This window comes from Girardinichthys multiradiatus, chromosome 1 (genome assembly GCF_021462225.1).
Source record: "Girardinichthys multiradiatus isolate DD_20200921_A chromosome 1, DD_fGirMul_XY1, whole genome shotgun sequence".
Classification (NCBI taxonomy): domain Eukaryota; kingdom Metazoa; phylum Chordata; class Actinopteri; order Cyprinodontiformes; family Goodeidae; genus Girardinichthys; species Girardinichthys multiradiatus.
Window position 1 is genome coordinate 37,002,737 of NC_061794.1, and position 15,609 is coordinate 37,018,345.

Below are 15,609 nucleotides of genomic sequence, written 5' to 3' on the forward strand. Positions count from 1 at the left end.
AAGATACGCAAACCACTAAAACCCATTTTAAAATATGAGAATTTGTGCAGGTGAGCCCTGCAGTTCCACTCAATCTGTAAAATGCACAATGCTTTTTTGTTCAAATTAGATTAAGGAAAGCATTTCAGTGGTTGAGCTACACATATATGAATGTTTTTTTATGAAAATGCACAGAGTTCTCTGCTCTTATTCAAAACTTCATCCTGAAATATTTCACTAACTTCAGAGTGATTTTTTATGACTTTAGTAAAGTGACAGTAGAACAGCTTTTAGTGACCCCCATGACACTGAAAACTCATTTTACTGCAGACGAGAACACAATCTATCTATCTATCTATCTATCTATCTATCTATCTATCTATCTATCTATCTATCTATCTATCTATCTATCTATCTATCTATCTATCTATCTATCTATCTATCTATCTATCTATCTATCTATCTATCTATCTATCTATCTATCTATCTATCTATCTATCTATCTATCTATCTATCTATCTATCTATCTATCTATCTATCTATCTATCTATCTATCTATCTATCTATCTATCTATCTGTCTGTCTGTCTGTCTGTCTGTCTGTCTGTCTGTCTGTCTGTCTGTCTATCTATCTATCTATCTATCTATCTATCTATCTATCTATCTATCTATCTATCTATCTATCTATCTATCTATCTATCTATCTATCTATCTATCTATCTATCTATCTATCTATCTATCTATCTATCTATCTATCTATCTATCTATCTATCTGTCTATCTATCTATCTATCTATCTATCTATCTATCTATCTATCTATCTATCTATCTATCTATCTATCTATCTATCTATCTATCTATCTATCTGTATATAGATATATATCTATATATCTATATATATCTATATCTATATATAGATATATATAGATATACAGTATATAGATATTAAGATTAAGAGCAAGTAGAGAGGTAGGAGGAGGGATTTTACCAAAGAAACTTGCAGATGATTAAACTCATCATTTTTAATAGGAAGAGTTGTCACCTAACCTGAAGAACTGAATGCTTAAAATACTAATAATTTGTCAGATTAGTTGAAGAGATATTGTCATGTTTCAGCTTTCATTTTTACATGATAGAGTTCATTGCCATCTAGTGGGTAAAATATGAAAGTACATGTGCAGTACCTTGCAAAAGTATTTATTCCCTTTGAATTGTTCCTAATTCTGTTTTTTATGTCATGGACAACGACTAAGTATTTTGAAAAGTGAAACTAAATTGATACAAGATTTTCAATCTTTTTGAGAGATAAATATGGTTGAAATTAATGGGAAGATAGATTAAGCTAAATACAGGGTAAAAGACCTGAGACTGTGGCAGAGGTTCACCTTCCAGTAGGACAAAGACTTGAACATACAGCCAGAGGTGCTATGGAAAGGTCTAGATTAAATCATAATGGAGTTTAAACAAAAATTCAACATGGAAGACTCGCCACCCCGCCACATCCAATCACTCCTCACTAGCTGCTCCAATCAACGGCAGGTCCGCACTCCTCCTCAACCAATCATCTCCCAGGGCATCACTTTTAAAGACCCTCTGCATGGAAAACACCGCTCTTCTGCTGAGCTTCGACCCTCCTCCACCCCTTCTCCACCATAGGCTCCCAAATCCTTCCATACCAAGGCCTACGCCGCCACCAGGATGGGATCCCAGGGGGGGAAGACATACCTAATCATAATTCTAAGATGTTTATTCAAACCCACTTCATCCTCAACGTTTTCATCTTCCTTAGGGGTCCAAAGAAATAATCTTTCATTAATACATTCTTTAACCGTCTTCTTGTTGTTTCTCCGTTATGTGAGTCTTTCCAGGTTGAATTCACATTTAACAATGACCCATCACAATCCTCTAAGTGTAAACTGTGTATCCTTGTCTTTCCAACATAACACCATTATGCTTTATTTTGTGCTTGTTTATCACATATAATTACAATAAAATACAAATAAGTTTATGGTTTTAATGTGAAAAATTTGAAAAAGTTCAGTAAGTAAGAATATTTTTGAAAGCTACTGTATAAAATAACACATAGAACAGTAGAAAATGGGAATTTAAAGTAAATTCAAAGAGTTTTAGGAGTGTAATACATTTAGTTTTTAATTTCAAACAAACAGGCTCACTAAAGAGAGAAATCAGTCTGGACTGCCATGTTTCTAAACTAAAATGTTTCACCTTATCTTTCATTGTCTGTTTTCTCATTCTGGTTAAGTTTAAGTTCTACTGCCTCTTCAGAAATCCTCATCTCAACTACCATGCTCTGCCTGTGCTCCTCATCCAGCTTCTTGTAGTTGTAGTAATGCATTATGAAGAAATAAATGCCAGGCACCAGCATGAACACACCACATGCATAGTACATGTATTTGTAGTCTCCAAACATATCAACCAGAGCTCCTGAAAGAGAGAATGCACATTCTGTAAATCAACTTAGATTTCTGCACAAATTATTCTTCATGAATAGTGTTGACAAACCTGAAATGGGGGGTCCAAGAAGCACTGGTCCACACTCGATAATGGTGACGAGTCCAACTGCGCTGGAAAACCGATGAGTTCCGACAAGGTCAATCAGCACTTCAAAAAGTAGTGCAGAGAGCATTCCAAAAGCCAGCCCAAAGAAAACCGCATACACAACCAGACCCCCATATCCAGATGCCAGTGGACACAGTAGGTGGCACACGCCATTGTATAAAACAGCAAAACTGAAAAAATACTGTATTCTTGGTCTAATCCACTTGCTATTGCCTAAGAATCCAGTAATTGGTCTGATAAACATGTCCACCAAAGCAAAAATAGAAAGCAACAAAGCTGCTGAGTATTCGTCAATCCCTTGATGTTTAGCATAAGGAGCCAGAAACACAACAGGAGCAAAAAAGCCAAAAAACATGAGAACATTACCAATAAGATAAATGAGAAAACCTCTATGTGTGAAAAGAGAGACATCTATATATCTTGAAACAAAGCTTTGACATTTGCTCTTGTTTGTATCATCTTTAGTTGAAGGATTAGCTGACTGTGACCTGAAATCTACAGCAGCAGCTTCTACAGATCCTTTCCTCCTGCTTGTTGGTGAGCCATTATTGGGCTGGAATTCTGCTCGTTTATTAACTGGCCTCATCAGAGCCCCGGCCACACAGCAGTTCAGAACAATGGACCCCAGGACGAGGAAACTTCCTCTCCAACCGAAGGAATCAAAGAGGAACTGATTGAGAGGGGCCAGAGTGGAAAGAACAACTGGACTTCCTGTCATAGCGAGTCCATTTGCGAGTGGCCTTTTGACCTGAAAGTAAGTGCCGATGATTGTCAGGGCTGGCTGCAGGTTGAAGGCAAGACCAAAACCTGTTGAAAAGAAAAAAATGTACATCATACTGAGAAGTGAAATAAAAATGATACCGGATTCTAAAACCGTTCTATTAATAAATATAGTAAAAATCATGCATTTGTTTTCTGCCCTCTTTAGTATAATACCCCTACATAAAATCCAGTGCAAGCAATTGCTTTCAGAAGTCACCTAATTACTAAATAAAGTCCACGTGTGTCATTTAATCTTATGTAAATAAATCCATCTCTTCTATGAAGGCACAGTTTTTAGAAAACATCAGTTAACAGAGAGCATCATGAACCCAAAGGAACACAGCAGGGATCAGGGATAAAGCTGTGGAGAAGCTTTAAATGAGATTTGGATATAAAAGATTATTCTAAGCTTTGAACATCTCACAAAGCACTGCCCTTCATTTAAACAGTAAAGTAAATGGTAAAACTGCAAATCTACCAAGATAGGCCAGGCACAGAGAATTAATCAAAGAAGCATTCCAGAAGTGGTAACTTTGGAGGAGCTGCAACAATGAACAGCTCATGTGGGAGAATTTGTTTATAGGGAAACTGTCATCCATGCAGAACCCCATGCTCTAGGACATCTTTATGTGGGATATTTACTGACAACCACTAACTTGTAGTTCTGTTCCAAACCTCTCTTCAGCCTCATCAGCAGATGTGATGCATGACTAGAAGAGAGCTGCTGTTATTGATCACATCCCTCCATGAGTATCTCAAATCATTTCTCTGTGCTTGCTGATGATATGACACTGGGGCCAGATAGTGATTCTAAGCCACCTTCTGGCAGGACAACCCTAAATAAACAGCCAGAACTACAAAATAATAGTTTAAATCTCCAGTATGGCAATTGTGAATACTGATGACATTAATCCGTAGCCTGCAACCCCCAATGAGAAGCATTCTCCACCCAACACAATATGTTGAACAAATTCGTGTGTCAGCACTCTGTTGGACCCCTGCTTTGATTTACATTTCTTTCATAACTGGCAGAAACGCTGTTCAGTCTTGATGGGATATTGCATAAAGCTAAATACTGGACAAAACTGGTTGAAAACCTGTTAGAGGTTGCAATTGACTTGAAGCTGGAATTGAAGTTCACAGGATGTGAACCTTAAATAAACAGCCAGAACTACAATAGAAGGGTTTAGATAAAAGCATATTCACTGGGCTAGAGTGGTTCAGTCAAAGGCCATACACTGACATTGAGAATCTGTTGCAAGAATTGAACATTGCTGTTCACAGGTGCTCTTCATCCAATCTAACCGAGCTTGTGGTAAAGATATAAGAACAAACGATGATGTCTCTAGCTGTGCAAACCCGGTGGAGACATAAACTGTTACAGCAATTATAGTGGTTTTATAAAATATTGACTCAAGGGAGCTGAATACATATGCATATTTTTGTAAAACAAATTTAAAACCATGTATCCCTTTCCTTCCACTTCATGAATATGTGCTACTTCGGGTTGTTCTGTCACATAAAATCCAAATACCAACACTGAAATGTGTAGTTTCAACTGCTGATTTTGCCAAACATTAACATGCTCCATTGAACGAATGCCAGTGACCTCACAGAGGAGGAAAACAAGCCAAGTGAGCCACAGTAAAAAAAAGTATTTATATAATAGAAACAGAGAGTTTCAATATATCCGGAGCTGGTCCTAACTGAGCAGCTTAAAGCAACCTTTTCAATACTTAAAATCAGCCTCACAAGAATGTAACAAAATAAGTAAAAAATTAAGCCCTAAAAAGTATTACTCATGAATACATTTTTTTATATTATTCACCTCCAATTACTCCGACACAGAGATACAGATGAATTATGGTGGTTCCTAAAGAAGCGAGCACCATACCAGTGCACACCAGTAGCCCACCAACCATGACCACAGGTCTGCTGCCATATCGGTTTACAAGCATACTGCTGACAGGACCTGCATGTGGGAAGAACAGTTCTCTTCACTCATTAACACAAGCTTTAAAGGACAAAACATAATCACAGAACGGCTTTGCTGACTTAAAGCTGTTATCGAGTATGCTAGTACCAATAGAACAGACTTCATAAGTGACATTGTTCAATTTTTATAAAACTAGCCTATGGCTGCCACTGACCTCCTGCATACATAGAAGCCAGCATGACTGAGGACAACCAGGCAATCTCACTGTAAGAAACTGAAAAATATTCCTGAATTTCCTTGAAATAGATGGTGAGTGACTTGGGAAAGGCATAAGAGAATCCTATGGAGATGAAAGCGGCAAAGACGACAGCCCATCCCCAACCTCCATCTGGTGGCTCGTAGCCTAGATTGGTTGCTGCTGCAGGTGGCATGTTCAATCCTCAGACTGATAAATGGAAACAGATAATAAGATGTGCATAGAGAATAAGCAACTACAAGTTTTCTATTTTTTACTCCCTAATAAATCAGTTGTTTTCCTCACCTCTGTGCAGTCCTTAAACTCCTTCTGAACAGTCTGTGAACTCTGTTAATGTAACAAACTTTGGATTCCTCCCTCAGCACCCTGCTGCAAGGCCTTTGATCTCATCACGTGTGACTCCATGAAAAATATATGTGACTGTTCACAACAAAAGCAGGAGACCCTCCCGAGGCACTGGGCTCAGAAAAATCCTCAGTGTGTAAGCAAACATTATCAAGTGAGAGGTTTTAACAGTTTCATCATGCAATGCAACGTTTGCTTTAAAAGTTTCAGTGCGTGTCTTTGATCAAATCGGCTGTTTTGGTTCATGAATTTCACATGTATGTGCAAATGCTGTGGTGTAAGTTTGCACATAAGGATTAATAACTTTTATAACATATAATTTAATAGCATATGAGCACCATGTTGATATTTAAATTAGAGAGCAGGTCAAATATTACACTTTATTGTCATTTTTATCTTTTTTAAATTTTTTTATTATTTTAGACAAGAACTGTTTAATAAAATCACAAGTAGCGTACATTTTGTTAGCCCTGGTGCCAAAACCTTTTACAACCCCCTTTTGCAGATAGGACAGCATTTTTTATTTTCCTTTAAAATGTTACAAGGTTAGTCCATTCAGACAAATCCTCCTTGCACAGTCTCTACATCCTTCAGAGTACTGGATCTCTTTTCTTCTGTTCAACCCATACATTTTCTGAAAGATTTTGGGTCTGAGTACTACCATGGAAGGACCATTTCAGTGTTTATTTGGACATGTGTTACATACAGTATTTGGACATGTTGAAATACTCAAGAATGATCCCTTTCAGTTCACTGTAAGAGTCCACCATATTTTTGCTTACAGTTCATGTTCAGTTAATGTTCACAATGAACTCTGACAAGGTTCCTGGGGCCTTTCAGAGAGAGAAAAATTAGCACAGCATCATAGTTCCACTGCCATACTTAACAGTCGGCATAAGGTCATTTTCCCACCAAACACATCCTTTGTTTCTCAGTGGCTAAACCTACATGGACTGTTAGTTTACTGACAGGCCATATTATTCTAATTTGACCAATGCACATGGTTTCGACTAAATGCCCAGTGGAGTTTAACAAACTCCATCTGATTACATTTGACATGATAGGACAGAAAATGCTTTATTTCTGGCACAACTCCCAACTCCCAACAAGATATCACCTAAATGTTGCTTTGGAGACATGATGACCCCCAAGAACCCACTCTTTGCTGCACTGAACTTTCGAAATTGTTGTAATCTTGTTCATTATTCGACTGGATCCTTGTCTAACCCAGGGGTTAGTCTCTAAAATAAAATACCTCTTAGTCTTATTTACATCACCAGAAAACATAAAGTCGTGGATTAGTAGTGCGTAGAAACTTTGCTAAACTTTGCTAAACTAAGTTGTTTATTTTATCTTTATTTTTTAAAAAGGTCTGGTTACACATATTTTAAATAGATTATTAGGAATGCTATTTGGCTGTGGAATTAATTCTTTCTTAGCATAGTATTACCTTCCTCACCAAATAATTCAAATTAGGATTTTCTTCAACTTTTCATTGTAATATTTATTTATAAGGATTTTACAAATCCTTTCAAGAGGTGCCAATAATTATGGCCACAGACACAAAACACCGTCATACCTTGTCAGCCATAAGAGGTCATTAAAATTTAATTATTCAATCAAAATTATTATGCTTATTTTTACTATGTTACGTACTCAATCTAGGTTACAAAGAAGGATTTACAAAACGAAAGAACTTAAGATATATTTATTTTTATTTAATTCAATACAATGACCCTCCACACGGTGGCACTGTTATGGTGAACTTAACTCAAGAAGAAGAGAAGCTCAGCTGTGTGTGCTTTCTTTACTTGTGTAACATAAACATATCTCTTTGTTCCGTTCGCAGACGGTTATTTCTCCAACTTTAAGCGTCTTTTTAAAAGCTCAATCGGCTGCGTTAATAAATTGACAGTTTAAACAGACGCTTTCCGGAAGGAGGTGTTAGTTATGTTTTGTAAAGTTAGAGTGGGTTTGGCCACGGTGGGTTCAGTCAGGTTCCTCAGTTGTGTAAATCCAAGGGCAGTGAGACTGGTGACGCCTGGGTTCTGCAGACACCAGCGGAGGACCCTTCAGTCCGAATCTGCAGGGATCAGGGTGAGATATTCCTGGCGTTTCATTATTCTAGCTCTGCACCTTCATATCTCTGGAAATGATGTGCCTAAAACGTGAAGCTCAGTTCCTGATTGCACAATACAAATGTAAAGTATATAAAAATACCATTTGGATTAAAAACATTTCTCTCTAATAAAGTCGTTTCAAAGTGCAGTATAAACACTATATATAAACACTATATGTATTATGAAGCAAAATTGAGGATACGTGGTTTTTGTTTAGATATTAATCTTATGTTGTGCACTCAAATATACTAGTACAGTTAGGGGAGCATTTAATAACCATCAGTTGGCATGTCCAACATTTTATTATATAGTTTTCTAATTGCATTTGGACTTATAGGTCAAACTGCACCGATATTTAATCCAGCTTTATTTTAATTCATTCAGGCAGATCTCAAAACAAATTTAGCTGTGATGTTACATGCTCACACTGAGAAGTTGACAAAATTACAGTCCACATTATTGCTTCACACAGTAAAGACACCTCCATAATAATGCACTGTTTGCTAAAGTCTGCTCCATAATTATGTTTACATTTTGTTTACTGTATAATAATAAATATTAATCAAAATATTATTTTGTCATAAACAAAATTAGCACTCATGGAAAAGTATGCCTTCCTAATTATTCACAGATTAGGCATAATGACCAGTTTTTGCATCTTGATTTGTCTGTGCATCCCCACATGTAAAATACTGTGATGCACTGTGTATTGTGACACATTTTTTTTTTCCCCAAAAAAGTTTTGTATCCACTTTTTTTCTAAAACAAAGAAATAAGCTGTTAGAAAACAGTATTACCGTCCTTAAACCATCCACAGCCAGTAGCAAACCAGCACTGCTCATCTGATCGACACAGGTAATCTATACACAATAAGCTACATTATCATCATCATAAAATAAATATCCTACTCTTATAAATAAGAATTATTTTATTCTTAATTCTGGAAACTTTCTATCGGAACTAGCATTACATTATTTGGCAATGCAAGTGACAGCAGTTCATCTGTTGGATTGGACTACAGGGGCCAGACTTCCCTTTCCATGTGCATCAATGACCCTGTTACCAGCTCACTACCGCCCCTTTAGGCCAGTTCTGATTGATACTGACCACTGTAGATCAAGAACAGCCAACAAAGGCTGCAGGTTTTTAGGTGCTCTGAAACCTGCTAACTTCCCTTCCATTGCCAATTTTGTCTGATTGTATCACATCAACTTAAAGCATACAATATTCACGTTCTGCTTAATCTATCCCACCCATCCCACATTTTTAGGTTAATACTGAATGTCTTCCAGTGATTTGTTCATACAGTCCCCTGTTCATTTTTCATGCTTGTATTTTTATTTTATTTTTTTTGAATGAGTAAAATCTCGACTCTACTCCAGGTGCTGTATGATGGGCTTTGTCCCATCTGCCAGACGGAGATCTCGTTCCTCCAATTCCTGCAGAGAAACCAACTGGACAAAGTCAATTTTATTGACATCTCTAAGCCAGGCTACGATAGAAGAAACTACAAGGATGTCACCTATGAGATGGCCATGGAGGAGATGACTGTAATCGATGAGAAAGACGAGGTTAACTCCGAATACAACAATTTAATGAGACCATAGGAATCTGTCTGTTAAAATGCACTTACATCTTTACCTTTTGCATTGTCAGGTACATCGTGGCGTTGCAGCATTTGCAGTCATGTACAGCGCCGTTGGCCTTGGCTGGTTGGGTCGCCTCATGATGTGGACACCATTGAGGCCGTTTATGGATCGGTCATACGCCATCTTTGCCAGGAATAGACTTAAGTGGACTGGACGTGCACCGGAATGCACCACAGGACGCTGTGAAAAGAGAAAAGTTGACTCCTGAACTCATTAAACAATGAACTGTGTTTATTGAGCCATTAGATAAGGAAGAAAGGTTTTCATGTTGTGATTAACCACTAACGTGTCATATATTATGGTACAGGGAAATATTAAATTGCTGTAATGTAAGTGTCATAAAGACATTACTTGATGCTTTTTATTCCATCACGTTTTAAGGGAAAATACTGCTAAACAGCAGCAAGAATGGGAAAAAATACAAATATCAAAATACTCAGTTTGAGTGACAACACTGTTTTCTGATCAGCAGTTCAGTCTTGTCATCATCAACTCAGAAAGATGGGTCCTCTAACAAACAGGCTGGTAGATGACAGTCGAGCAAAAACCTTTAAGCAGCAAAAAATGGCAGATCAGACAATAAAGCAATCAAAAAGACAGACCGAAAATGAATTCTGCGTTAGCAGATGTCTTATTTTTTTTTTTATGTATTGTGCATAGATAAGACTGAAAGTCACTGAAGCAAAATACAGCCGATTTCCTGTCATACCCCAAATCAAATTGAAGTTTTTTTTTTTACAAAAAGCAGATAAATAAGAATACTGTCCAAAAGCTGCCACTAGATGTCATTGTAAGTCTGAGGAGACTTAAAAATGTATGAGTAAAACTTATACATACATTTATTACACACATATTTTATGGCCAACAAAACCCATAAAACGAATTACTCAGAAAATTTGAATATTACATAGAGACCAAGTGCTTTTGTAATACAGAACCACCAAACACATATGTCCAGGACATGGGCAACAACTGTTGCATTCGTTATACAGGTCCTTCTCAAAATATTGGCATATTGTGATAAAGTTCATTATTTTCCATAATGTAATGATGAAAATTTAACATTCATATATTTTAGATTCATTGCATACTAACTGAAATATTTCAGGTCTTTTATTGTGTTAATACGGATGATTTTGGCATACAGCTCATGAAAACCCAAAATTCCTATCTCACAAAATTAGCATATTTCATCCGACCAATAAAAGAAAAGTGTTTTTAATACAAAAAACGTCAACCTTCAAATAATCATGTACAGTTATGCACTCAATACTTGGTCGGGAATCCTTTGGCAGAAATGACTGCTTCAATGCGGCGTGGCATGGAGGCAATCAGCCTGTGGCATTGCGAGGTCTTATGGAGGCCCAGGATGCTTCGATAGCGGCCTTTAGCTCATCCAGAGTGTTGGGTCTTGAGTCTCTCAACGTTCTCTTCACAATATCCCACAGATTCTCTATGGGGTTCGTTCAGAAATTTCTTTCTGTGTCTTACCCTCTTGCTTGAGGGTGTCAATAGTTGCCTTCTGGACAGCAGTCAGGTCGGCAGTCTTACCCATGATTGGGGTTTTGAGTGATGAACCAGGCTGGGAGTTTTAAAGGCCTCAGGAATCTTTTGCAGGTGTTTAGAGTTAACTTGTTGATTCAGATGATTAGGTTCATAGCTCGTTTAGAGACCCTTTTAATGATATGCTAATTTTGTGAGATAGGAATTTTGGGTTTTCATGAGCTGTATGCCAAAATCATCCGTATTAAGACAATAAAAGACCTGAAATATTTCAGTTAGTGTGCAATGAATCTAAAATATATGAATGTAAAATTTTCATCATGACATTATGGAAAATAATGAACTTTATCACAATATGCTAATATTTTGAGAAGGACCTGTATTAAGCCACTCCTCAGCCAGAACCATCAAATCAGAACCATCTTACCTGGGCTAAGGGGGGGAAGCTAATGCTCAGTAATCCAAAGTTCTGCTTCAGATTAAAGTACACTTTTAATTGGAAAATCAAGCTCAAGAGTTGGGAGGTACAGAATATTTGTCCAGTGTGAAGTTTCCACAGTCAGTGATGCCTTTGGGAGCCAGATTATCTGCTGGTGTTGGTCCACTGTGTTTTTGGTCAAAAGCCAAGACAAAGATGAAAGCCACCAGACCCAGAAATGAAGATGAGCGGTTCACTAATGCAGGGTGACAGGTTGATCATATATATCCTGAAGTATCTTGGGGTCTTGTTAACGAGTGAGGGGAGAACGGAGCGGGAGATCGACAGACGGATCGGTGCGGCCGCCGCACTAATGGGGACACTGTGCCTGTCCGTTGTGGGAGAGAGGGCTGAGCCGAAAAGCCAATCTCTAGATTTGCCAGTTAGTTCCCTCCTCATCCCCGGACACCTCCCTCCGCCCACTCCATCACACTACCACTCATGTAGGGCCTTGGGGTGTGGGTGCGTCATTGAAGCGCAGCAAGGGTTTTCCATCCGTGCGGTCCAATGGCAGTCTGTCCCCCAATTTTATTGTACAACTTAGACAATCTCTTATATATTTTTTTCATGACATTCACATGTAGGGCCTTGGGGGTGGGTGCGCTCAATAGAATCAAGAGGGAGTGTATTTTATCAACCTAACCTGTGGTGCCTGCGCTCACCTCTAAGGGTTAAGTTGCACGTAGACATTGAGTTCTTGGGAGTTGTCTGGTGCTGGGGCTTGCATTTTGGCTCTCTTGGGATGGCTTGGATTTCCTTGGATCTCGGTCCCTGGCTTCGGTGCCGGGTCCGTTGGTTGGGGGGGCGCAGGGCTCCGGCGAGGGGATCTTGGCCGGGCAGTGTGTGGTGTTGATTGGGATGTGGCTTCGTTTTGGTGGAGGGGCTGGCCGGCCGGCCTCCTTTGTGCAGAGGGGTGTACCGTGCGGGAATTTGGGTGGCCGGCATACTGAGGCACCTCTGAGGTTTGGGTGTGGGGTTGGCGGGGTGCCCGGTCCTTGACATGCTGTGGTGGCCTTCCTCCAATGCTTCCTTTTATGGCTCTGGCCACTGGCCCGGCTGCGGTTGGCGGTCGGGAGGGTGGGGCGGTGGAGCATGTTTTGTGCCTGGACTGGAGCGGCTGGTGGGTTGTGCTTGGCCTGGAGTGATTGGCCTGCCTGGCCTGGTTACCCGGCTGGTGCATGTTTCCCTCTCATGGACTGATGGGCCAGGGCTGCTAGCGCTGGCCAGATTGTTGGTCGGGGCTAGGCGGTGTGCTAGAGGGTGGCATGGAGGGCTGCAGTGTGTGGAGTGGGGGGGTTGTGTCCTCTTCTTGGATGTGGGGTCACCAGTATTTGGATTGGCTGAGCGGTGATGGCAGACCAGAGCTGGATAATGTTTCTCCCTGTGCTATCTTTGCAGTGGCAGTGATGTGGTGTGTTTGTGTGGTTGTGGGGGACTTGGTGGGGGACGCTGGCCCCGGGTCATTGCCGCTGGCCAGGGACCTCTTGCTGGGTGAGTTTGTCCCATCTTGGTGTGGGGTCGGGGGTACCGATGTGTTTTGTACATGGCTCCACCCACGGAGAGAAGGGGACCACCTCCTGGATCCGGGGGCTGATTGCCCCTGTGGGGTATCGGGACCTGGACCTCGGCGTATAGAGTATGTATGGAGTGTGAATGAGTGCACCCCAGGTGAGTGCACGACATCCATTGTTGGGTGCGTGGGTGTGAGTGTTTCTACGTGTACGCATGTGTGGGAATGTGTGATTGTGACTGTGTGTGCCTGTTTTTTTGTGTCAGGTTGGGTCTTGGACTGCTCCCTCTCCTGGATCAGTTAAGGCTCCCCATCAAATTTGGGGCCTATTTCCTCCCTGCCACACTACCTGCTGGTGGTTAGTGTCTCTGCCCACTGGTGTACTCGGTGTCCGGGGCTGGGTGCTTTGGTGTGTGCTGGCTCACTCCCGGTGGCTGCTTGCTGGGGCCTGGACCCTGGGCTCTCTCGGGCCTCTGTTTGGGGAGTGATATGTCCCGGAGTCTTGGTTCTCTGGGTCCATGGCTGGATCTGCTAGGTTGTAGACGGCTGCCGGTGGGGCCTGTGGGCTCATCGCTGCAGCTCCCTGGGGCTTCTGCACTGTGGCTGCTGGGTGGTTCCCCTGGGACTCTCTCCTGCTCTTCTCTGGGGTGTTGCAGTAGAACCAGCGATGGTTATCCTGGGGTTCCTGTGCTCTGGGGGCCTTTGGATGACTATGGCTCGAATCTCCCCCGTATCTGTCCCAGGTCCAGGAGGACAGGTTTTTGGCTCCTCATACTCACTATTGCATATATTTGTGGAGAAACCTTGTATACACAAACACGCTCACACTCAGACCCACAGGTGTTTAGATTCAGGTGTTAACAGATACACAAATGTTCTATATTGAGCCACATTTACCACTAAATACATCTTGCATTCATAAGTACCGTGCACTTTTTGGTAAAAAAGCTGTTAATATCAATGTTTCTGCAGGTGTAGAAGCAAGCAGAACCCTACCTCTCCCCATGCATGTGTGGGTTCTCACCGGGTACTCCGGCTTCCTCCCACAGTCCAAAGACATTCCTGTTAGGTTAATTGGTCGCTCTAAATTGCCCTTAGGTGTATGAATGAGTGTGTGCATGGTTGTTTGTGTGTTGCCCTGTGATGGACAGGCGACCTGTCCAGGGTGTACCCCGCCTCTCGCCCATAGACTGCTGGAGATAGGCACCAGCTCCCCAGCTCCCCCGCAACCCACTATGGAATAAGCGGTAGAAAATGACTGACTGACATACACATATATACATACACAGCTTAATGTCTGAAATGACATCTGCCTGTTTGGAGATGAGTGTCTTGCTGGATGTGTGTTTGTCTTTGTGTGTGATGTGTTATGATGTACCACCTAACAGCTCACAGACACCTTGTTGCTAATTTTAGATTTTCCAGGAACGACGACACATAACATTATGCCCACATGGTCTTTATGACGATTGGCTGAACTGGTCCAAAACCCCACCAATCCACACACACAGCCACTCCCACCCAAAGCCCAGATCAACCCAGCATGACTGAAGCTGTGCATGCAACTGTCACAGCTACACATTAGAAGTCGCTCACCGGTGCCTTGTCTGACTAGTTGCTCCAGAAGCTTACTGGAAGAGGCCTTGTGAGGACAAAGATTATTTTTAGGTAAATCTATTTGTCAAACCTGTTGTGAAGGTTAAGGTAATGCTTGTTTAGATCATAAATATGCCCTGTTACAATAAAAATAAGAAGAGTACTTGATGTATGATTATTGCAAGCCAAAGCTGTGTGCTTATCTCCATGCAGAGGATATGTGCATATTTAAGGTCAAGGTTGTGAATTCTTTGTAAGTGCTTTCAACTGCTTGGGATTACATTCCCATCATGTAGTTCTAGGACAAGCTAAAGTGGAACATCATGTGTGCACACTCTGATCAGCTGATTGTAAACTCATGCTGCAGTTTTATACTGTATATCAGTGGCAGTGTGACCCTCCTCAGCAGATGTACAAACTAAACTGGCTTTTGTGTATTATTATATTAGATTTTGATGCACCTTGTATATAACTTTGGTGGCAAACAGTGAGCATTCAAACAAATGCTGTATATTTTAGACAAGGTCATTCTGGCAAAGGATTCTGATTTTGGTTTTGCTCCATGTGTTAGTCTATTAGATTAATAGGAGTTATTTTTATGTACCTATCATTATGACCTCAGCTGTAATCTCACAAGCTGCTTTACTGAAAGCCCAAAGCACCATGAACATTTTCACATCTTTAGTTACAACAACACATTTCAGTATATTTGATCAGGGTTTTATATAACAGACCAACATATAATAATGCACAATTGTAAAATGTTTTCAACATTTTTAAATGAAAATCTGAAAAGTGTGAAACGAATTTGTATTCATTGCCCCTTAATCAATGCTTTGCCATCTTCTTCCAACCAGCCTCCTTGTCCATGCAGAATAGAAGCATCCCTACAGTGTG

General features: G+C 40.4%; 2 protein-coding genes across 3 annotated transcripts; one reads left to right on the plus strand and one right to left on the minus strand.

Annotated features, from left to right (window-relative positions):
• Nucleotides 1-1,889: 1,889 nt before the first annotated feature.
• Nucleotides 1,890-5,867, minus strand: slc16a7 (solute carrier family 16 member 7). 2 transcript variants are annotated; one of them, XM_047376226.1, is made up of 5 exons: nucleotides 5,797-5,867; nucleotides 5,470-5,700; nucleotides 5,148-5,291; nucleotides 2,501-3,364; nucleotides 1,890-2,422 (listed from the first exon to the last, which is right to left on the minus strand). In XM_047376226.1, exons 2-5 carry the CDS (start codon nucleotides 5,684-5,686, stop codon nucleotides 2,205-2,207), a joined length of 1,443 nt encoding a protein of 480 aa, XP_047232182.1. In that variant the 5' UTR covers nucleotides 5,687-5,700; nucleotides 5,797-5,867; the 3' UTR covers nucleotides 1,890-2,204. The 2 variants fall into 2 exon arrangements, with proteins under 2 accessions (XP_047232182.1, XP_047232264.1); XM_047376308.1 differs by lacking the exon at nucleotides 5,148-5,291.
• A 1,760-nt stretch (nucleotides 5,868-7,627) lies between these two features.
• LOC124874827 (uncharacterized protein At5g50100, chloroplastic-like) lies at nucleotides 7,628-9,975 on the plus strand. Its single transcript, XM_047376434.1, has 3 exons — nucleotides 7,628-7,953; nucleotides 9,359-9,547; nucleotides 9,633-9,975. Exons 1-3 carry the CDS (start codon nucleotides 7,807-7,809, stop codon nucleotides 9,831-9,833), a joined length of 537 nt encoding a protein of 178 aa, XP_047232390.1. The 5' UTR covers nucleotides 7,628-7,806; the 3' UTR covers nucleotides 9,834-9,975.
• Nucleotides 9,976-15,609: the final 5,634 nt, after the last annotated feature.

What these genes read in the sequence shown, in the direction of transcription:
- slc16a7 (XM_047376226.1), bottom strand. Translation starts at nt 5,686, where the DNA reads ATGCCACCTGCAGCAGCAACCAATCTAGGCTACGAGCCACCAGATGGA. An exon ending in GGCTTCTATGTATGCAGGAG is followed by an intron (nt 5,292 to 5,469) that starts GTCAGTGGCAGC and finishes TCCCACATGCAG; the next exon opens with GTCCTGTCAGCAGTATGCTT. An exon ending in TCTTGGACCCCCCATTTCAG is followed by an intron (nt 2,423 to 2,500) that starts GTTTGTCAACAC and finishes TCTCTCTTTCAG; the next exon opens with GAGCTCTGGTTGATATGTTT.
- LOC124874827 (XM_047376434.1), top strand. Translation starts at nt 7,807, where the DNA reads ATGTTTTGTAAAGTTAGAGTGGGTTTGGCCACGGTGGGTTCAGTCAGG. An exon ending in CCGAATCTGCAGGGATCAGG is followed by an intron (nt 7,954 to 9,358) that starts GTGAGATATTCC and finishes ACTCTACTCCAG; the next exon opens with GTGCTGTATGATGGGCTTTG. An exon ending in TAATCGATGAGAAAGACGAG is followed by an intron (nt 9,548 to 9,632) that starts GTTAACTCCGAA and finishes TTGCATTGTCAG; the next exon opens with GTACATCGTGGCGTTGCAGC.